We start from the raw sequence: 22975 nt of genomic DNA on the forward strand, positions 1-22975 counted from the left end.
AGACGGGGTTTCTCCATGTTAGTAAGGCTAGTCTAGTACTCTCGACCTCAGGTAATCCGCCTGCCTTGGCCTCCCAAAGTGCTGCCACGTCCGGCCTAATTTTTGTACTTTTTTTTTTTTTTTTTTTGGTAGAGATGTAGAGATGGGGTTTCACCATACTGGCCAGGCTGGTCTCAAACTCTTGACCACGTGATCCTCCCGCCTTGGCCTCCCAAACTGCTGGGAGCATAGGCGTGAGCCACCGCGCTCGGCTCTATTTTTTGTATTTTTAGTAGAGACAGCGTTTCGCCACATTGGCCAGGCCTAGTGTTGAACTCCTGATCTCAGGTAATCCACCAGCCTCATTCTCCCAAAGTGCTAGGATTATAGGCGTGAGCCACCAAGCCCGGCATATTTTTATTCTTTTTAAATAGAGATGGTAGTCTCAAACTCCTGAGCTGAAGTGATTCTTCTTTGGCCTCCCAAAGTGCTAGGATTACAGGCGTGGGCCACCACGCCCGACCAACAGTTAATATTATGATGTTATGGTTATATACAACAACATAATATTATGATTATGAAATTTTGGGCACTTAGAGCACTTTAGGCCAAAAACGGGGGTGGGGGGGCTCGCTTGTAGACATCCGCAAAAGCCATCAGGCCTGCACCTGGAGAACTCAGGTGAGACGTTGCCACTCATTGTAATCCCGCCCCCCTAGGACTCCGCCCCCGTGCCTGGGCCGCTGCCCTGGCCACATTGGGAAGCCCAGAGCTAGAAAGTGGGCCGTGCGCGTGACTGGCGAGCGTGACGCCGAGGGGACCCGTCTGAGAAGCAGGCTGCGCCGGCATACGGCGGTCGGTTCCCGCGGAAGGGGCGGGTCAGGTTAGGGGGCGGGGCTTAGTGGGAGCTGGTCTTGGGGCCGGGCTTCCGCGTGCGTTGGTCTGGCGGCGGGAGCGTGCGGCGGGGGCGTGCCCGACGGGCGGGGCGGGGCCAGCCGGGGGCGGGGCGGCGGCGGCCTAACAGCGGCGGCGGCGGCGACAGCAGCGGTGGCGGTGTCTGCTAACTGGGCCGCTGCAGATCTCGCGGCGACGCCTGCGAGGGGCCCGGTCCGCCGGTTGAGGCGGGCGGCGCCTGCGAGGGACCCGTGTCGCGGGTCGAGGCGGGCGGCGCGCGGCGGCGGCGGCGGCGGCGGCGGCGGCGGCGCTCTGCGATGGTGGGCGTCCCTGGAGCGGCCGCCTTCCAGCGTAAGCGGGGCGTGAAGGCGGGCGGTCGAGGGGGCGTGTGAGGGCCTGCGGTTCCACAGGCGCGGGCTCCCGGGTGCCCCGGGCGCGGGGCCGGGAGTGGAAACTGAGGCCCGGAGCGAGGCGGCGGATCCAAGGTCACGCGGCGGGGCGGGCCTTCCCGGGCTCCCGAGGCCACCCCGTCGCTTCCTGCGCCGCCCGAAGGGCTCGAGGCTCACGGTGTGAGGGAAACTGTGGGGCCCGCGGCCTCGGAACCCAGGCCGTGCCGGCGTCCGTGGGACTTGCCCGCGAACGAGAATTATTTTGTTCTCCCGGCGCTGGGGCCACGAAGTCCGGCTCCTGGGGAAATACTACACCCGCCCGATTTTGAGAGTTGGAGGAGAGGAGAATGGCTCCTCCGAGGGCCTGAGAGCAGGCTCAGGGGTTGGCTGCCTGGCTCACATCCCGGCTTGCCCATTTACAGGTTATGACCTTGGCTCTCCCGGGGCCTCAGTTCCCCCATCTGAAAAATGGGGGTGTGGAGTGGGTTCCCTTCCTCCCCCAGGTTTCTCGGGTTTAGTGAGGCCAGTAAAACGCTTGACACAGACCTTGGCACACAGAAAATTGTGAAAACTGTCATTATTGTAATGATGCATTAGTAATCTCATCCAGTGTGCACCGCACTCGGCAAGTCCGAAATTAGGCTCTAGCCGTGTGTTTAATATTTTATTTTGTTGTGGTTAGACCTGCTCCGTGATCCAATTGTTAATCTCACTTCCATTTCGCCATTCCAACGTTTATCTAGTGTTCCTCCTCGATGTGTGAGATCCTTGCGGGAGGGGTGGCTTCTCTTAATAAGACAGTAAAAATTTAATTGTTTTCCATTACTGTAGTTATAATAGCCAACATTTTTTTGAGAACCGTTTTGCATTCAGTTCACTTAATATTTATTAAATCATCTATTACAGTAAGTTTTAAAATACCATTCCAGGCCCTGGGAATACAACAATAAACAAGATAGATCGAATGAGGGTTTTGAGGTTAGTTGGGAAAGGGGAGAGACACAGTAAATGCGGAAACAGATACACGTTTTGCATGTTTTTTTCTTGTTTAATCTTGTTGACATTCTAAGTGAGACATTATTTGAGGATGCCCATTTTGCAGAGGGTGAGTAACAGAAGGTACTCTGAGTGCTCGTCTCAGAGCTGATGTTATTAAACACATGAAAGGGAGGCTTTACGCCTCTTTTTTTTGTTTGGCACCCATTAAATGTTGGGTTGAAGATACAAAAAGTAGATATACCCAGGTTCCAGTTACTGCTTTTGATGGTTTGATCCATCGTTATTGAAATTTCCAGCTAAAGAGGCAGATAGTGGTTACCCTTTTGGGCTTGCAAAGGTGTAATATCTCAGTAAAATGAAAGGAATTTTTTTTTTTTTTTTTTTTTTTGAGACGGAATCTGGCTCTGTAGCCCAGGCTGGAGTGCAGTGGCATGATTTCAGCTCAGTCCAACCTCCACCTCCCAGGTTCAAGCTGTTCTCCTGTCTCAGCCTCCCTGAGACACTACAGGCGCCGGTCACCATGCCTGGCTAAGCTTTTGTTTATTTATTTATTTGTTTATTTATTTAGAAGAGATGGGTTTTCACCGTGTTGGTCAGTCTGGTCTTGAACTCCTGACCTCAAGTGACTCACCTGCCTCAGCCTCCCAAAGTGCTGGGATTACAGGTGTGAGCCACCATACCCAGCCAATTTTTTGTATTTTTAGTAGAGATGGGGTTTCACCTTGGTGGCCAGGCTGGTGGCAAATTGATGATCCCAGGTGATCCACCCTCTTCGGACTCCCAAAGTGCTGGGATTACAGGTGTGAGCCACCATATGCGGCCTAATTTCTGTATTTTTAGTAGAGACAGGGTTTCACCATATTGGTCAGGCTGATCTTGAACACCTGACCTAAGGTGATCCACCCACCTTGGCCTCTCAAAGTGCTGGGATTACAAGCTTGAGCCACCTAGCCCAGCCTGAAAGGACTTTTTATCTGAAAAAATTGGGGGGCTGCTCTGCCTATGAAGTAGCCATTCCGTTGTTTCTTTATTTCTCTAATAAACTTGCTTTCACTTAAAAAAGATTGTGTCCACATTTCTTTTTTTTTTTTTTCTTTTTTGAGACGGAGTTTTGCTGTTGTTACCCAGACTGGAGTGCAATGGCGCGATCTCGGCTCACTACAACCTCCGCCTCCTGGGTTCAGCAATTCTCCTGCCTCAGCCTCCAGAGTAGCTGGGACTACAGGCGCGTGCCACCATGCCCAGCGAATTTTTGTACTTTTAGTGGAGACGGGGTTTCACCATGTTGACCAGGATGGTCTCGATCTCTTGACCTCGTGATCCACCCGCCTCGGCCTCCCAAAGTGCTGGGATTACAGGCGTGAGCCACCATGCCCGGCCCCACATTTCTTATATGTAGTTTTTAGTTTAAAATATGACCAAAAGTACTTTTGTTTATGTTATGTAACTAAGTTTTTGTTTTTTTCTTTTTTTGAGACAGTGTCTCACTCTGTCACCCACACTGGAGTGCAGTGACACCATCATGCCTCACTGCAGCCTCAGCCTCCTAGGTTCAAGCAATCCTCCGACCTCAGCCTCTTGAGTAGCTGGGACTACAGGTGCCATCACACCCAGCTAATTTTTTTTTTTTTTTTTTTTTAATAAAAGGATGGGATTTCACCATGATGGCCAGGCTGGTCTTGAACTCCTGACTTCAGGTGATCCACCCACCTCGGCCTCCCAAAGTGCTAGGATTACAGGTGTGAGCCACCATGCCCGGCCTAATTTTTTTTTTTGTAGAGATGGGGTCTTGCTTTGTTGCCCAGACTTGTCTGGAAGTCCTGGTCTTGAGTAATCCTCCTTCCTTAGCTGTCCAAATTGCTGGGATTACAGTCATGAGCCATCTCGCCTGGCCTTTTTTTGTGTTTGTAAAATAATTGTATATTACATTCCTAGATAGTACACTTGGTGTACTTTTTCATCTGGTAGCATATAGTAAGTTGCTTTAAAATGAAGTATTGAGAGGACTTTTTCAGTGAGGGTCTCATGATACAGTTAGGTTCAACACTGACCATCTGCTAAGCACTAGGCCCTATTCTACAATAAAGTCTATGAGGATGAATAAGAAGACTTTTGCTTCCGGAAGTTACCTCTAGTCTTGATTGACTAATTTTTTTTGTTTCTTTTTTGAGACGGAGTTTTGCTCTGTTGCCCAGGCTGGAGTGCAGTGGTGTGATCTCAGCTCACTGTAACCTCCCCTTCCCAGGTTCAAGCAATTCTCCTGCTTCAGCCTCCTGAGTAGCTGGGATTACAGGTGTCCACCACCATGCTCGGTTGATTTTTTCTGTATTTTTTGTGGAGACAGGGTTTCACCATGTTGGCCAGGCTCCCAACGCCAGCCTCAGTCTTCCAAAGTTCTGGGATTACAAGAGTGAGCCTCCACACCTGCCCTTGATTGACTTTTTTTTTTTTTTTTTTTTTTAAAAGCAGGGTTTCACCATGCTGGGCAGGCTGGTCTCGAACTCCTGACCTCAGGTGATCCACTCGCCTCGGCCTCCCAAAGTACTGGGATTACAGACGTGAGCCACCGAGCCCAGCTTGACTTTTTTTTTTTTTTTTTTTTTTTTGATGGAGTTTCATTCTTGTTGCCCAGGCTGGAGTGCAGTGGCTCCATCTTGGCTCACTGCAACCTCCACCTTCCGGGTTCAAGCGATTCTCCCGCCTCAGCCTCCCCAGTAGCTGGGATTACAGGCACGCGCTGTCATGCCTGTCCCAAAGTGTTGGGATTACAGGCGTGAGCCACTGCACCCAACCTGTTTGTTTGTTTTTAACAGAGAAGAGGTCTCACTCTGTTGCCCAGGATGGTCTCCTGGGCTCAAGGGGTTGGCTGCCTTGGCCTCCCCGCAGGCAGTGTTCTTAATGGCCACACCATCAAGACAATTAAACTGCAGTTAGTAGGCAGAGATATACATGATGCAGGTTGTTAGGCATAATGGAAAAAGCAGAACTTGGAGGCAGACTTTACTTTGAGGCCCAGTTCTCCCGGGCAGTTATTTAACTGCTGCTAAAACACAGTTCCTTTAATTTGTAAATCGATATAATTTCTTTTCTTTTCTTTCTTTTTTTTTTTTCAGACAAGGTCTCATTCTGTTGCCCAAGCTGGAGTGCAGTGGCTTGATCTTGGCTCACTGCAAGCAACCTCCACCTTCCTGGGGTCAAGCGATTCTCCCACCTCAACCTCCCAAGTAGCTGGGATTACAGTCACGCAACACCTTGCTCGACTAATTTTTGTATTCTTAGTAGAGATGGGGTTTCACCGTGTTGGCCAGGCTGGTCTTGAACTCTTGGCCTCAAGTGATCCGCCTCCCTTGGCCTCCCAAAGTGTTGGGATTACAGGGGTGAGCCACCATGCCTGGCCAATGGGTATAATTTCTACCTAATAGAAGTAGTTACAATATTGGATTTTTATTTATGTGTAAAACAAGATAGGCCGGGTGCAGTGGCTCATGCCAGTAATCCCATCACTTTGGGAGGCCGAGGTCGGTGGATTACTTGAGGTTAGGAATTCCAGAACAGCCTGGCAAACAAGGTGAAATCCCGTCTCTGCTAAAAATACAGAAAAATTAGCCAGCCATGGTGGCGCATGCCTGTAGTCCTAGCTACTCAGGACGCTGAGATAGGAGAGTTGCTTTAACCCAGGAGGTGGAGGTTGCAGTGAGCCAAGATCACGCCACTGCACTCCAGCCTAGGCAGACAGAGTGAGACTGTGCCTCAAAAAAAAAAAAAAAAAAAGACCGGGCACAGTTGCTCACATCTGCAATCCTAGTATCTTGGGAGGGCGAGGTGGGTGGATCAGATCACCTGAGGTCAGGATTTCAAGACCAGCCTGACCAACATGGAGAAACCCTGTCTCTACTAAAAATACAAAATTAGGCAGGTGTGGTGGCGCATGCCTGTAATCTCAGCTACTTGGCAGGCAGGAGACTCGCTTGAACCTGGGAGGTGGAGGTTGGAGGTTGCGGTGAGCCGAGATCGCGCAATTGCACTCCAGCCTGGGTGACAGAGCAAGACTCTGTCTCAGAAAAAATAAAAAATAAAAAGTAAATAAATAAATAGAAGTCCAGAGAATTGGGATGTGATTTAAAGACAGATAAATGAGGTCTTGTTCAGGGGTATCCTAAGTTGGCCTTAGAGATGAATTAAAAAATAAAAAGGCAATAGAAACTCGGCAGTCTTTAACAATTCATCCCATGTGTTTCCTGATCTTAGCAGTGAAGCAGATGATGGCAATGAACATCAAAAGCCCAAGAAGTGTCCATGCTAATTTTGCATGGCTCTATGAGGCGCTGTCAAATATGGATCATCAAATATAGTATATGCAATGAACCTTTACTTTGCAATGTAGCTCTTTAAGGTTTGAGTCTACCCTTCTATTTTGTGTTGTAATTAAATGCAGAAATTGAACTACAAACTCAGAATAATCCAGAGCTTGTTATCCTTCTCTGTGAATTTATAGCTTTGGAGTTAGCTAGACCTTTCAATCAAATTAGCCGATGGTGACAAATACGTAATTTGACCTCTCTAGCAGCTCCAGTGAAATGTTAATATCAGGCATAGCACAGCTCCCTTGACACACTACTTTGACCTTTTCCCTCTCTTACAAATGTTTCCCTTATTTTTTTGTTAATTTAGCCATCTCCATGCAACAGAGTTCCTGTCTGCTTTTAATTTTTCAAAGCCACATGAGAACAGACATTTAAGCAACAAAGATTTATTCATTTTGGCCTTATATCCCTAGAGCTATACTAACTTTATGGCTGGGACTAAAGGTAGAAGTAGTTGAGATAGGGAAATTCAGAATGGTAAGAGAGAAGTGCGAGAGGTGATGGTTTTAGTTCCTACTGCATTCCCCAGCCAACTGCTTAAATTAAGCTCCCCCTTAATTTTCCCTTATAAATTGGTCTGGCTAAGTAGTTGAAACTATATTCTTAGCCCTTCTTAAATATATGATATCTATAAATAAGATACTACAAGGTGCTTTAGAAAAACACAAACATATTCAAGGATCCTCCTGCCTCAGCCTCCCAAGGTATGTGTCACCATGCTCTACTAATTATAAAACTTTATTTAGTTTTTTATTTTATAGAGATGGGGTCTCGCTTTATTGCCCAGGCTGCTCTCAAACTCCTGGGCTCAACTGGTCCTCCTGCCTCAAGCTCCCAAAGTGCTGGGATCACAGGTGTGAGCCACCTTGCGTGGCAGTAGCTGGGATAATAGGCACACATCGGCTGATTTTTGTTGTTGTTTCTATCAGTCTTTCTTTGCTTATTAACATTCTCCTGCAGAGCATTTTATTTCTTTTTTTTTTTGAGATGGAGTTTCGCTCTTGTTGCCCAGTCTGAAGTGCAATGGCTTGATCTTGTCTCACTGTAACCTCCGCCTCCTGGGTTCAAGCAATTGTCCTGCCTCAGCCTTCCAAGTTGCTGGGATTACAGGCATGCACCACCATGCCTGGCTAATTGTTACATTTTTGGTAGAGATGGTGTTTCACCATATTGGCCAGACTGGTCTCAATCTTCTGACCGCAGATGATCCACCTACCTTGGCCTCTGAAAGTGCTGGGAGTACAGGTGTGAGCCACTGCGCCTGGCCTAACTTTTTAGAAACTGCCAAAGTGTTTTCCAAAATGCCTATACTATACCATTTTGCATTTCCACTGGTAATATATGACAGTTTCACTTGCTTGTTGATGTTTTTATTTTGTTTTGTTTTAGAATTGTCAAGGAAGCACTGTACTGGGTGAAATGAATTTTGGTCGTCCCATTTCTACAATGAAAGGCATGATCTCTGTTACCTGTTTTAGAATGTAGGGTCCCTTGCTAGTTATCTTCTGTTGGAGTTAGTGCAGTTCTTATTTACCCATCATTTGCAGAAATAACAGTAACTACCATTTGTGTATCAGGACAATTTTCACGTCTAATTTTTGGATTTGAAGTTGTGAGGGGACATTCTGTCTCTCTTTTAAGTAGAGGTGTAAGAGGAAGATATAGCCAGGTGAGGTGGCTCACGCCTGTAATCCCAGCACTTTGGGAGGCCAAGGCAGGCGGATCACCTGAGGTCGGGAGTTTGAGACCAACCTGACCAATATGGTGAAACCCGTCTCTACTAAAAATACAAAAATTAGCTGGGCATGGTGGTGGGTGCCTGTAGTCCCAACTACTCGAGAGGCTGAGACAGGAGAATTGCTTGAATCCGAGAGGCAGAGATTGCAGGGAGTCAAGATTGCACCACTACACTCCAGCCTGGGTGACAGCAAGACTCTATCTCAAAAAAAAAAAAAGGAAGATATGGATGTCATCCCAGTCCTTTCTTTTACCTCCAGTTCATAAGCAGGGCAGTCTTGCACAATTGATATTTGGATTTTGAGTTAATTTCATCTTTTGTGAAATGGGCAGCTATAACTCCCCTGTATACCTGAAAAGGTGAGAATCAGTTGAGGCACTGTTAAAGGATGTTTTGAACACGATATGTTACCTCATGAGTAATTTTGTAGTACTCTCCATTTGTAGTGGTTTCCATAGTTGTTTAAGGGAACAAGTTTGCAGAAAAAAATGGTCGTATAGAAATAGAAGAGGGCCAGGCATAGTGGCTTATGCTTGTAATTCCAACACTTCTTTAGTAGAGATGGTGTTTCACCATATTGGCCAGACTGGTCTCAATCTTCTGATCTCAAATGACCCACCCACCTTGGCTTCCTAAAGTGCTGGGATTACAGATGTGAGCCACCACACCTGGCCTATACTTAACTTTTTAGAAACTGCCAAAATGTTTTCCAAAATGCCTATACCAAACCATTTTACATTTCCACCAAAATGGGAGACAGAATGAGACTGTCTCAAAAAAAAACAAAGAAGGAAAGAAGCTGAATGCAGTGGCTCATGACTGTAATCCCAACACTTTGGGAGGCCAAGGCGGGGGTGGATCACAAGGTCAGGAGTTTGAGACCATCCTGGCCAACATGGTGAAATCCCATCTCTACTAAAAATACAAAAAAAAAAAAAAAAAAAAAATTAGCCGGGCGTGGTGGTACGCACCTGTGGTCCCAGCTACTCAGGAAGCTAAGGCGGGAGAATAGCTTGAACCCTGGAAGCAGAGGTTGCAGTGAACTGAAATCGTGCCACTGCACACCACCCTGGGAGACAGAGCGAGACTCTGTCTCAAAAAAGGAAAGAAAGAAATAAAAGGGGCTGGATGTGGTGGCTCAAGCCTATAATCCCAGCATTTTGAGAGGCCAAGGTGGGAAAATTGCTTGAGTCCAGGAGTTTGAGACCACTCTGGGCAACATAGTAAGACCCTGTCTCTACAAGATAATAATAATATAAATTAAAACAAAACAGAGGAGAAGCAATTTAATGCGGGAGCTGAATAGCAAAATGGCCAGTACTACTGCAGTACACAGGCCGGGCGCAGTGGCTCACGCCTGTAATTCCAGCACTTTGGGAATTGCACTTTTGGAATCTGTCCAGCCAAGGTGGACAGATAACAATGTCAAGAGATCAAAAGAAACCCCATCTCTACTAAAATACAAAATTTACCTGGGCGTGGTGGTGTGTGCCTGTAGTCCCAGCTACTCAGGAGGCTGAGGCAGGAGAATTGCTTGAACCCAGGAGATGGCGGTTGCAGTGAGCCAAGATTGAGCCACTGCACTCCAGCCTGGTGCCTGGTGACAAAGCAAGACTGTCTCAAAAAAAAAAAAAAATACACACAGAGACACAGGACCCCTCTTTTTTCATATTTACTTTGTTTTATATGAGTAACACATGAATACATTGAAAAATTTAAGCAATACAGATAAAATAAAAATCCCCTTTTTACGCTAAGTGAAACCATTCATTAACAACTGTATTGTGGAGCTGTCAGATGCAGGGATTGCACTAAGTGCCATAGGGCGGCCAGAGTACGTAAGATTCAGTCCCTGTCCTCAATGATTTTCCAGTTTGTTTTTCCTTCTGTGTGCCCTAACACTTTATTGGTAGCTCTTGTAATAAAAACTTTTTTTTTTTTTTTTTGAGATGGAGTTTCACTCTTGTTACCCAGGCTGGAGTGCAGTGGCTTGATCTCGCCTCACCGCAACCTCCGCCTCCTGGGTTCAAGCTATTCTCCTGCCTCAGCCTCCTGAGTAGCTGGGACTACAGGCATGTGCCACCATGCCCAGCTAATTTTTGTATTTTTAAATAGAGACGGGGTTTCACCATGTTGACCAGGATGGTCTCGATCTCTTGACCTTGTGATCCACCCGCCTCAGCCCCCCAAAGTGCTGGGATTACAGGCTTGAGCCACCACGCCCGGCTACTTTTTTTTTTTTTTTTTTAAGTGTACCCTCCTTAGCTATTTCGTCAAGAGAGTACCAATAAAAACTTTTAAACAAAGGTGTTAAGTTTAGATAGTGATTAGCCATCTTTTCCCCTTGTAATTGATGCCATTGAGTGAAAGTTGTTTTGGGAAATAGTGAAACAAGGATTCTGGTTCAATCAATGGAGGCAGGGAATTTCTCAGGAAGGAGATGGGATGCCATCCATGCCTTAGAGCCACTGGGCACTTAGCTGCAGCTGTGGATATCAGTACTTGGCTAGCTGAGTTTTCTGTAGGTCTGTAAATAGTTCATGCTAATTTTGTGGATGTTGGACTCTGAGGAATGATGTAGTCAGTGGGGAGAATGTCCATAAAAACTGTAACTACTAAGTAGCCATTTGAAATACTAAAATCAATTTCTGATTATGTGAATGTCCCTTTTTTGTGTACTATTTTAGCTTACTTGCCAGTTCAGTTTCTTGGTGTTACTCTGATACTTAAATTCAATAAGTCATTTATTTAAGGGCCTGATATTTGTATTCTATTAGAAGGACAAACAGCTAATTATACTAGAAGGTGGACTATAATGAATTCTCATTACAGTGACTAAAAGTTATTGATTTTCTAGGATATTCTTGATTTCAGATACTCATTTACTTTGACAAACATATATTGAATTCCTCTTATCAGATCCTGGGGGATATAAAGAGAGTTCTAAGGTCCTGGAGGAGCTTATGTAGTCCAGTAAGGGAGATAGATTGATAGCTTCAGTACCAAGTGCTAAGCAGTGTTAATGGCACATAACGTCCCACTAAGGATAGACATCTGACCTAATGTGTAAGTATGCATGTGTGAGTGTGTTTCAGAAAAGGCTTCTTAGGGAAAATACTTGTTTTGAGCCAATCTGTTTTTCCTACCAACTTAGTAAAATAATTTCCGGATTAGCTACGTATTCACCTAATTTAACATTTGAAATGGACAAAGAATATTTAGTGAAGTTTCTCTCACCTCTGCTCCAGCTAGTCTTTTCTCCTTCCTGGAAGCAGCTAGCATTACAGTTTCGTCTGGATCCTTTTGATACATGCCTGTAGGCCATATAATGTCAGTACATAAAGAACTTCCTCATTTTGCATTGTATTTCGTTGTATGAATGCACCATGCTTTTTTCCCACTACTGATGGACATTTACCTTTCTCAATCCTTTACTGTTGCAAATAGTGCTGCATTACCTTGTAGAAATTGTCTTTTCATAGATCTGTAGTATAAATTCCTAGAAGTAGAATTGCTGGGGCAAGAGGTTTGCATATTTGTGTAATTTTGGTAGATATTGCCAGAATACCCTCTGGAGAGGTATCAGCCAAGTGAAGAATGGGTAGGAGATGGGTGAAGTTGAGGCTGGGTCAGTTTATGAGCGTGAGGGGGACTAAAAGTAGTTAGGTATTATTGGAGTGTAAAGTGCTAGGTAAAGAGTGCCAGGTGACGAAAGTAGGCAGGGGCCAGGTCCCTTTTGCGTTTGTGTTGTTTTTGTTTGTTTGACAGGGACTCGCTCTGTTGCCCAGCCTGGAGTGCAGTGGCATGATCTTGGCTCACTGCAACCTCTGTCTCCCTGGTTCAAGCAATTCTCCTGCTTCAGCCCCCGCTGGGAGCTGGGATTACAGGCGCGCACCACCACACCCAGCTAATTTTTTGTATTTTTGGTAGAGACAGGGTTTCGCCATGTTGCTCAAGCTGGGGTTGAACTCCTGGGCTCAAGTGATCCGCCCACCTCGGCCTCCCAGAGTGCTGGGACTATAGGCATGAGCCACTGTGCCCAGCATGACTTTGTTTTTATACTTGGATTTTTTTTTTTTTAACTTTTAAGTTCAGGGGTACATGTGCGGATTTGTTATGTAGGTAAACTTGTACACGCGGGTTTGTTATACATATTATTTCCTTACCCAGGAATTAAATTAGCCTAGTACCTGTTAGTTATTTTTCTTCATCCTCTCCCTCCTCCCACCCTCCACCTTCTAATAGGCTCCAGTGTGTTTCATTCTCCTCTTTTTTTTTTTTTTTTTTTTTTGGAGACAGAGTTTCTCTCTGTCACCAAACTGGAGTGCAGTGGCATGATCTCGGCTCACTGCAACTGCCCCCTCCCTGGTTCAGGAGATTCTTATGCCTCAGCCTCCTAAGTAGCTGGGACTACAGACGCGTGCCACCATGCCCAGCTAACTTTTGTATTTTAGTAAAGACTGGGTCTCTTGACCTTGTGATCTGCCTGCCCTGACCTCCCAAAGTGCTTGGGATTACAGGCGTGAGCCACCTGCCTGGCCCTGTTCTCCCTTACATGTCTATGTGTTCTCATTATTTAGCTCCCAGTTGTAAGTGAAAATGTGGTATTTGCTTTTCTGTTCCTTTGTTAGTTTGCTAAGGATAATGGCGTCCAACTCCATCTGTGTTGCTGAAAAGGACGTGATCTTGTTCTTTTTTTATGGCTGCATTTATACGACAAGAGGGATTTATTTATTTACTTAGTTTTTGAGACAGAGTCTTGCTCTGTCACCTAGGCTGAAGTGCAATGTTGAGCTCTCAGCTCACTGCAATCTCTGCCTCCTGGGTTCAAGCAATTCTCCTGCCTCAGCCTCCCTGGTAGTTGGGGTTACAGGTACCTGCTGCCACTATGCCTGGTTAATTTTTTGTATTTTTAGTAGAAACGGAGTTTCACTATGTTGGCCAGACTGGTCTCGAACTCCTGACCTCTGGCGGTCCACCTGTCTCAACCTCCCCAAAGTAGTAGGATTATAGGTGTGAGCCACTGCACCTGGCCGAGGGGTTTATTTAATTAAACTTCTGCTATCAGAAGTAGGAATTGGGATCCCATTAGGGCTTAACTAATTGGTTGACTTCAGCTTTTTAGCTTGAAGTCTGCTGAAGAGTTAATTTATTGTATGAGAGTTTGGCCATGTGTGGAGCACAGACTTACTTGTTTTAGGGAAAGGATCTCTTTGTACATTTTTCATTGGCTGGATAAGTCATTTCATGTGAACCCTTTTCATGATTATAGGGAAAGCAGGCAGATAATTCATGCCAATTAAATATTAGAACATGTCAGACCTGGCTGGGCGTGGTGGCTCACACCTGTAATCTCAGCACTTTGGGAGGCCTCAGGATGGATCACTGGAGGTCAGGAGTTTGAGACCAGCCTGGCCAACATGGTGAAACCCTGTCGCTACAAAAAAGACAAAAATTAGCTGGGTGTGGTGGTGCGTGCCTGTAGTCCCAGCTACTTCTGAGGCTGATGTAGGAGAATCTCTTGAACCTAGGAGGTGGAGGTTGCAGTGACCCAAGATCAAACTACTGCACTCCAGTCTGGGAGACAGAGTGAGACGCCCTCTCAAAAAAAAAAAAGAAAAAGAAAAAGAACATGATAGACTGATTCAGATCCCAAGATGAAGGGGGAAAACAAGGCTTCAGATTTTATTAAACTTACCCTAAATAGTGATGTTTTTAAAAGGAAACCTTTGGGGAAATATCTGTCAGTTACAGATGTCTAAATTTTTCCTTATTTAAAAAGGTCCTGGCTGGGCGTGGTGGCTCACACCTGTAATTTCAGCACTTTGGGAGGCCAAGGTGAGTGGATCATTTGAAGTCAGGAGTTTGTGACCAGCCTGACCAACATGGTAAAACCTTGTCTCTACTAAAAATACAGAATTAGCCGGGTGTGTAATCCTAAAATTGGCAGGTGCCTGTAATCCCAGCTAATCGGGAGGCTGAGGCAGGAGAATCGCTTGAACCTGGGAGGTGGAGGTTACAGTGAGCTGAGACCGCACTATTGCACTTCAGCCTGGGCAACAAGAGTGAAACTCGATCTCAAAAAATATAAATAAATAAATAAATAAATACATAGTAAAAAGGTCCTTATATTTAGGTAGACAGTATGGCTTAATGCAAAAGGAGTTTTGGGTTGGTTTTTTTCAACACTTGGAATCTGTGTATAAATGACTGAAGTTTTGTCTGTAGTCAGTTACTTAATCTTGAATTCACTAAAAGCAATTTTTGCTTATGGCTAAAAATGCAAGCATGTTTATAAAACGAAACATTAGCCATAATAGCTTTTTGGAAGATAGCCTTTTTTCTGTTATTTTTCTCTTTACATAAACTTTTTTGTTTTGAGACAGAATTTCACTCTATCACCCAGGCTGGAGCGCAGTGGTACAATCTCAGCTCACTGCAAACTCCGCCTCCCGGGTTAAAGGTATTCTCTTGCTCCAGCCCCTGAGTAGCTGGGATTACAGGTACCTGCCACCATGCTCAGCTAATTTTTGTACTTTTGGGGTTTCACCATGTTGGGCTGGTCTCAAACTCCTGTCCTCAAGTAATCCACTGGCATTGGCCTCCCAAAGTGCTGGAATTACAGGTGTGAGCCATCATGCCCGCCATAAACTTTTTATTAAACAGATAAAATGCATAAATCATAAATGTACAGCTCAGTGAATTTTCACAGAGTGATCATATCCATGTAGCTACTATGTAGATCAAGATATAAAACATTAGTGCATGGTGGCACATGCCTGTAGTCCCAGCCACTCAGGAGGCTGAGGCCACTTGGGGGTCACTTGATCCCAGGAGTTCTGAGGTTGCAGTGAGCTGTGATCATGCATGCCACTGCCCTCCAGCCTGGGCTGCAGGGCAAGACCCTGTCTCAATAAAAAAAAAGAAGGCTATGTGTGGTAGATCATGCCTATAATCTCAGCACTTTGGGAGGCCGAGACAGAGGTTGCAGTGAGTGGAGAAAATGCCATTGCACTCCAGCCTGGGCAACAGAGGCAGACTCCATCTCAAAAAAAAAAAAAAAGTTAGCTGGGAGTCTTGGCACGCACCTGTAGTCCCAGCTACTCGGGAGACTAAGGCAGGAGAATCACTTGAACCCAGGAGGTAGAAGTTGCAGTGAGCCGAGATCTTGTCACTGCACTCCAGCCTGGCGACGGAGCAAGACTCTGTCTCAAAAAAAAAAAAAAAAAAAAATAGCCGAGTGTGGTGGTGTGCACCTGTAATCCCAGGCTTCTTGGGAGGCTGAGGCAGGAGAACTGCTTGGACCTGGGTGGTAGATGTTGCAGTGTGCCAAGATCATGCCACTGCACTCCAGCCTGGGTGACAGCAAGACTCCCACTCAAAAAAAACAAAGAAAGAAAAAGAAAAAATATTAACAGCAACCACTTCAGAACGCCACCTCCTTACTCGCCAGTCAGTCTCCCTCCTTCTCCCAGGGGTAACCACTATCCTGACTTCTATCGCCATTCATTAGTTTTGCTTTATGCTTTTTCAACTTTTTTTTTTTTTTTTTTTGTAGAGACAGGGTTTCAAAGAGTTATATAATGTGTATTCTTCCATATCTGGCTTCTTTTACTCAACAGTAATGATACATGTTTTTGTGTTTAGCAATAACAGGCTATTTTCACTGCTGTATAGAGTTTGGCCACAATAATATACCACAATTGGTCCATTCTATTGTTGATGGATATTCTGGTTGTTCCTAGTTTTTGACTAATAGGAATAATGCTGCAAGGAACATTCTTCTATGTATTTGGGTGCATGTATGTATGTCTTTTTGTTGGGTGTATGCCCTGGAGTGGGATTGGAGGGACATACAGTATGGATATGTTCAGCTTTAGTAGATGCTGCTGTTGTCAAAAAGTTTTCCAGAGTTGTTGTTATCAGTCAGTGCTTGCATTAGTAGTCTGTGAGAGTTCCATTTATTACACATCCTCTCCAGACTGACAACTTGTTGTTGTTAGTATTTAACCTTTTTGCAGAGGCTCTGCTTTGTGAGATAGGTATAAGGGATACAGTCATAAAATAGTGCTGCTTTCTTGGACCTTGAATTTTAATGTGATTAAAAATGAATGTTTTTACCTGTTTAATATATTCAGGTATTGATAAGTACTAAGGAAGTATTTTGGATAAAGAGAAGAGGGTGATGGGGAAATGCTGTTTTTTTTTTGTTGTTGTTGTTGTTTGGATAAAGAGAAGAGGGTGAGGAGGAAATGCCGTTTTGTTGTTGCTGCTGCTGCTGCTGCTGTTATAAGGGGTCTGTGGCCTAGGCTGTAGTGCAGTGGTACAATCTTGGCTCACTGCAGCCTCTGCCTCCTGGGTTCCAGCAATTCTCCCGCCTCAGCCTCCCGAGTAGCTGGGATTACAGGCACACCAGCCAGCACACCCAGCTACTTTTTTTGTATTTTTAGTAGAGACAGGGTTTCACCATATTGGTCAGACGGGTCTCGAACTCCTGACCTCAGGTGATCCGCCTGCCTCAGCCTCCCAAAGTGCTAGGATACAGGCGTGAGCCACTGTACCCGGCCTGTTGTTGTTGAGACGTGGTCTTACTCTGTCTCCCAGGCTAGAGTACAGTTGCTCAATCTTGAATCACTGCAACCTCCACCTCTTCGGTTCAAGCAATTCTCCTGCCTCTGCCTCCCCAGTAGCTGGGATTACAGGTGTGTGCCACCACGCTGAGCTAATTTTTGTAATTTTAGTAGAGACGGGGTTTCGCCATGTTGGCCAGGTGGGTCTTGAACCCCTTACCTCAGGTGATCCCCTTACCTCTGCCTCCCAAAGTGCTGGGATTACAGACATGAGCCACAGTGCCCAGCCATGTTTTTTTTTAATTTTTAAAATTTGTTTTTATTTTTGAGACTGTCTCACTTTGTCGCCCAGATTGGAGTGCAGTGGCGTGATCAGAGCTTACTACAGCTTCGACTTCCCAAGATCAAGTGCTTCTCCTACTACGTACTCCCTCTCTCCCAGTAGCTAGGATTACAGGCGTGTGTTACCTTGCCTGGCTGAAACTTTTATTTTTATTTTGTAGAGACAGGGGTCTCACTATGCTGCACAGACTTGTCTTGAACTCCTAGCTTCAAGCAGTCCTCCTGCCTAAGTGCTGGGATTATGGGTGTGAGCCACTGCACCTGGCCAGGAATGCTATTAGATGCATTCTGTTCAAGTGACATTTGAGCAGTGATCTGAAGAAAGTAAGCTAGCCAGGTACACATCTGAAGTGGAGCAGTCCAGGCCAGGGGAATAGCAGGTATCAATGCCCTGAGGCAGGAACATGCTTGATATGTTTGCAGAGCATCAAGGAAGCTAGCATGGCTGGAGCAGGGGATAGAGCTAGAAGCTGATGTCAGGGAGGTAGATGGGGGCCAGAGCACACAGAGCATTAGGGATCATGATAAGGATTTTGGATTTTCTGAATGAGATCAGAATTTTGAGCAGGAAAGTCACATCCCCTTTACCTTTTCAAGAGATTGCTTTTATTATTTATTTATTTATTATTTTTTAAGACAGAGTCTTGCTCTGTTGCCCAGGCTGGAGTGCAGTGGTGGGATCTCAGCTCACTGCGGCTTCTGCCTCCCAAGTTCAAGCGATTCTCCTGCCTCAGCCTCCTGAGTGGCTGGGACTATAGTCATCTGCCACCACACTGACTAATTTTTGTATATTTAGTAGAGATGGGGTTTCACCATGTTGGCCAGGCTGGTCTTGAACCCCTAACCTCGTGATCCACCTGCCTCAGCCTCCCAAAGTGCTGGGATTACAGACGTGAGCCACCTCACCTGGCCTACGAGATTGCTTTTAGAGAAACACTCTAGTGAATCAAGGGAGAAGGTAAGAATGTGAATGAAGAAGTTATTGCTGGCCAGGCACAGTGCCTCACACCTGTACAATCCCAGTACTTCAGGAGGCCTTCCTGAGGTCAGGAGTTCGAGACCATCCTGGGCAACATGGTGAAACCCCTTCTCTACTAAAAATACAAAAAAAATTAGCTGGACGTGGTGGTGGGCACCTGTAGTCCCAGCTACTCAGGAGGCTGAGGCAGGAGAATAGTTTGAACTTGGGAGGTGAAGATTGCAGTGAGCCAAGATCGTGCCATTGTACTCCAGCCTGGGCAACAGAATGATGAGTATCTGTCTTAAAAAAAAAAAAAAAAAAAAAAAATGTTATAGGCCAAGAGAAGGAGGTTGATGGTGTGGACTAGACTGTTAATGGATGGTAGGGAGAAATAGTTGGATTCAGAATATTTTTAAGATAGAAGCAATATGATTTGACAGTGGATTGAGTATAGAGGAGCTGGGATGGGTGTAGGGGAGGAAGTCAGGATGACCTTAAGATTATTGGGTTAGGTTGTTTATTAAGTTTTGGGAAGATTGGGGTAGAGGTGGGTAGGAGCCCCAGGTAGTTTTGGGATGGGGTGAAGAATCAAGAATTGATAAAGGGGTCAGGCGCTGTGGCTCAGAGCACTTTGGGAGACTGAGTCAGGCGGATTACCTGAGGTCGGGAGTTTGAGACCAGTCTGGCCAACATGGTGAAATCCCGTCTTACAGAAAATACAAAAATTAGCCAGGCATGGTGGTGCAGTTCTGTAGTCCCAGGTACTCTGGAGGCTGAGACAGGAGAATCACTTGAACCTGGGAGGTGGGGCTTGCAATTAAAGGAGATCATGCCTCTGCACACCAGTCTGGGTGATGGAAACCATGTGTCTTTGGCCTAATAGTGGTATCCTGCTGAATGAAGGATAATGTTATTTATGCCGTAATATTTATCTATTACTTATTCTGTAGTGTTCTGCATTGAAACTACAATTTTTTGTTTTTTATTTATTTACTTTTTATGAGTCTCACTCCAGCCCAGGCTGGAGTGCAGTGGTGTGATCCTAGCTCACTGCAACCTCCACCTCTCGAGTTCAAGCAATTCTCCTGCCTCTGCCTCCTGAGTAGCTGGGATTACAGGCACATGCTACCACGCCTGGCTAATTTGTTTTTTGTTTGTTTGTTTGTTTGTTTGAGACGAGTCTCGCTCTGTTGCCCAGGCTGGAGTGCAATGGTGCAATCTTGGCTAACTGTAACCTCCGTCTCCCAGGTTCAAGCGATTCTCCTGCCTCAGCATCCCGAGTAGCTGGGACTATAGGCACATGCTACCATGCCCAGCTAATTTTTGTATTTTTAGTAGAGACAGAGTTTCACCATGTTGGCCAGGATGGTCTCGATCTCCTGACCTTGTGATCCGCACACCTCAGCCTCCCAAAGTGCTGGGATTACAGGCATGAGCCACCTCCTCGCCTGGCTTTAGTTTTTTGTTTTTATATTTTGAGATGGAGTCTCACTTGGTCGCTCAGGCTGGAGTGCAGTGGCGTGCTCTCAGCTCACTGTAACCTCCTCCTTTTAGGTTTGCCTCAGCCTCCTAAGTAGCTGGAATTACAGGCACATGCCACTATTCCCAGCTAATTTTTGTATTTTTATTAGAGATGGAGTTTCATCATGTTGGCCAGGCTGGTCTCAAACTCCTGACCTCAGGTGATCTGCCTGCCTTGGCCTCCCAAATTGCTAGGATTATAAGTGTGAGCCAGCTTGCCCATCTGACACTGTACTTTTTAAATTGTTGTTCATTTTTTGAATTTATTCTTATATTTTTGAGGCTGGATCTTGCTGTCTCTCCCAGGCTGGAGTGCAGTGCCATGATCACAGGTCACTGTAGCCTCAACCTCCTGGGCTCGGCCTCCTGTCCCAGCCTCCTGAGTAGCTGGGACTATAGGTGAGCTATGGGCTAACATTTTTTATGTTTTGTAGAGATGCAGTCTTGCTGTTTTGCCCAGGATGGTCTCAAAGTAACCTCCTGTGTTGCCCTCCTAAAGGACTGGGATTATAGTCATGAGCCATCTCGACACTATAGTTTCTGCAAGATATTTTAGAAAAGTAATTATATAGGCCGGGCGTGGTGGCTCACGCCTGTAACCCAAGCACTTTGGAGGCCAAGGCAGGCGGATTGAGGTCGGGAGTTCAAGACCAGCCTGATCAACATGGTGAAACCCCATCTTAAAAAAAAAAAAAGTAATTATATATACATTTTTTTTTTTGAGATGGAGTTTCGCTCTTGTTGCCCAGGTTGGAGTGTAATGGCGTGATCTCGACTCACTGCAATGTCCGCCTTCCGTGTTTAAGCAGTTCTCCTGCCTCAGCTTCCCAGATAGCTGGGATTACAGGTGGGTGCCACGACACCAGCCTAATTTTGTATTTTTAGTAGGACAGGGTTTCGCCATGCTCGTCAGGGTGGTCTGGAACTTGAGGTCTCTGACCCACCCGCCTCAGCCTCCCTAAACAGTGGGATTACAGGCGTGAGCCCCCGCACCTGGCCAAGACATTCTTAAAACTACCTAGCAAATAGAGTAAAAGGTAAAAATTCTCTTTCACCTGATCACTGAAAGTTTGTGTATATTTTTAGGCTTTTTGGTAAACCTTTATATACACCTATAATACTCAGATGCATAGTATTTTTCATAAATGAAACAATATTGTACATAATACTTTGCAGTTCTTATAATTTCCAATCAGATGGGAATCTCACAAAACTATTTTAGAAGATCTTTGCTTTAAACAATAGTAAAGACGTTATTTATCTCTTCCATTGTTTTAAATGCCTTGGAACAGATTTTATGAACAACAGCAACATTCAGTATTGATTTGCTCAGTGTTAGTATTGAGATGCCTTCAGTAGTGAGATCACACCTTTCAGAGAACTTTCTAAATACTCTTAAAAAAAAAAAAAAAAAGCAGGTATGTGATTTACTGCTTCATGATGTTGCCAGGCACCATTCAAATTCTTTTCCTTTTCTCAGAAAGTGCAAAATTTTTGGAGCAATTAGTTCTTGCAGATCTACCATTACCTGTGATTATAGGAGATGATGTCTCTCTTTCTGTCTGGCAGTGGAAAAAGGGATTAATGAACCTGTGAATTTCTGTAACTAAACAGAGCTGTGCTGGAAATGAAATTAAGTCCTTTTTTTTTTTTTTTTTTTTTTTTCTTTTTTTGAGATGGAGTTTCGCTCTTGTAACCTAGGCTGGAGTGCGATGGCGCGATCTCGGCTCACCGCAACCTCCGCCTCTTGGGTTCAAGCAATTCTCCTGCCTTAGCCTCCCGAGTAGCTGGGACTACAGGCACACGCCACCATGCCCAGCTAATTTTTGTATTTTTAGTAGAGACGTGGTTTCACCATGTTGACCAGGATGGTCTCGATCTCTTGACCTCGTGATCCACCTGCCTCAGCCTCCCAAAGTGCTGGGATTATAGGCGTGAGCCATCGCGCCCGGCCTAAGTCCTTTCTGTTGTTTCATGACATACAGGAAGTAAAGCTTCCAGGTAGATCCAGCTCTCCAGGCCTAAATCCATAGAAGCCTTGCCATTTTTCAGCTCATCACTGCCATCAAGGTATTTTGGTGATTATTTCTGTTATTGTAAATGAATTCATAAGACAAGAGTTTTACATTTTGCATTTTTTTTTTTCTGGAGATAGCTTCTCTCTCTGTTGTTCAGGCTGACATGCAGTTGCATGATCTTGGCTCACTGCAACCTCCGGCTTCTGGGCTCAAGTGATTCTCAAGTAGCTGGGACTATAGGTGCGTGCCACTATGCCCAGCTAGTTTTTGTATTTTTAGTAGAGATGAGGTTTCTCCATGTTGGCTAGGTTGCTACATTTTGCTTTTAATGTCTTACTGTTTAATGATCCATGCACGAAATTCCCATGCTGTCAGTATTTTTCTCAGAATGACAAAGGAATTAAAATGCCAGTGTGGGATGAAATTGAATATTGTCAAAAGGCCTGCTCTGAGCCAGTCTCTGGACTAGGTCGATACGTTAGGGAGATAATGAAGTAGGCTCTTGTTGGGAGACAAAACAGACCAAACAAAATGAATTTGTCTGTGACTCAGTTTTCAAGTAATGAAGGTGAACTCAACTGATAAGTATAGGTTTATATGAAATAATGATTAAGGAAGAAAAACTAACTTTTGTCTCTGTTTCAATGGGTTTTGCATCCATGAATTTAGCCAACCATGGATTGAAAATATTCAGGAAAAAATATATATAGATCGTGGCCAGGCACTGTGATTCATGCTTGTAATCCCAGCACTTTGGGAGGTTGAGGAGGGTGGATCACTTGAGTGAGACCGGGAGGTGGAGACCAGCCTGGCCAATGTAGCGAAACCCCTTCTCTACTAAAAATACAGAAAATTAGCAGGTCATTGTGGCATGTGCCTGTGGTTCCAGCTACTCGGGAGGCTGAGGTGGGAGGATCACTTGAGCAGTGGAGGCAGAGGTTGTAGTGAGCCGAGATAGTGATTTTGCATTCTAGTCTGGGCAACAGAGCAAGACCCTGTCTCAAAAAAAAGATGGTTGTATTTATATGGGGAGACGTTTTTTCATGTCATTATTCCCTGTAGTATACCAACTGTCTAAATAACATTTACAGTCTGTTAGGAATTACAAGTAATCTATAGACGATTTAAAGCATATGAGAAGGCCAGGTGTGGTGGCTCATGCCTGTAATCCCAGAACTTTGGGAGGTCAAGGTGAGTGGA

General features: G+C 45.2%; 1 protein-coding gene across 1 annotated transcript in view; it reads left to right on the forward strand.

The window, feature by feature from the left end:
• The first annotated feature begins 1176 nt into the window (after nucleotides 1-1176).
• The window catches only part of CBFA2T2 (CBFA2/RUNX1 partner transcriptional co-repressor 2), a 150229-nt gene continuing 128430 nt past the window's right edge, over nucleotides 1177-22975 (forward strand). Inside the window, exon 1 of the mRNA XM_012455182.3 lies at nucleotides 1177-1224. Coding sequence (XP_012310605.1) covers nucleotides 1191-1224 — 34 coding nt within the window. The 5' untranslated portion in view covers nucleotides 1177-1190. The remainder of the gene's footprint in view (nucleotides 1225-22975) is intronic.

The sequence above is a fragment of the Aotus nancymaae genome, unplaced genomic scaffold, assembly GCF_030222135.1.
Source record: "Aotus nancymaae isolate 86718 unplaced genomic scaffold, 86718_ANA_hifiasm-v0.15.2.pri h1tg000029l, whole genome shotgun sequence".
In the NCBI taxonomy this organism is placed as follows: Eukaryota; Metazoa; Chordata; class Mammalia; order Primates; family Aotidae; genus Aotus; species Aotus nancymaae.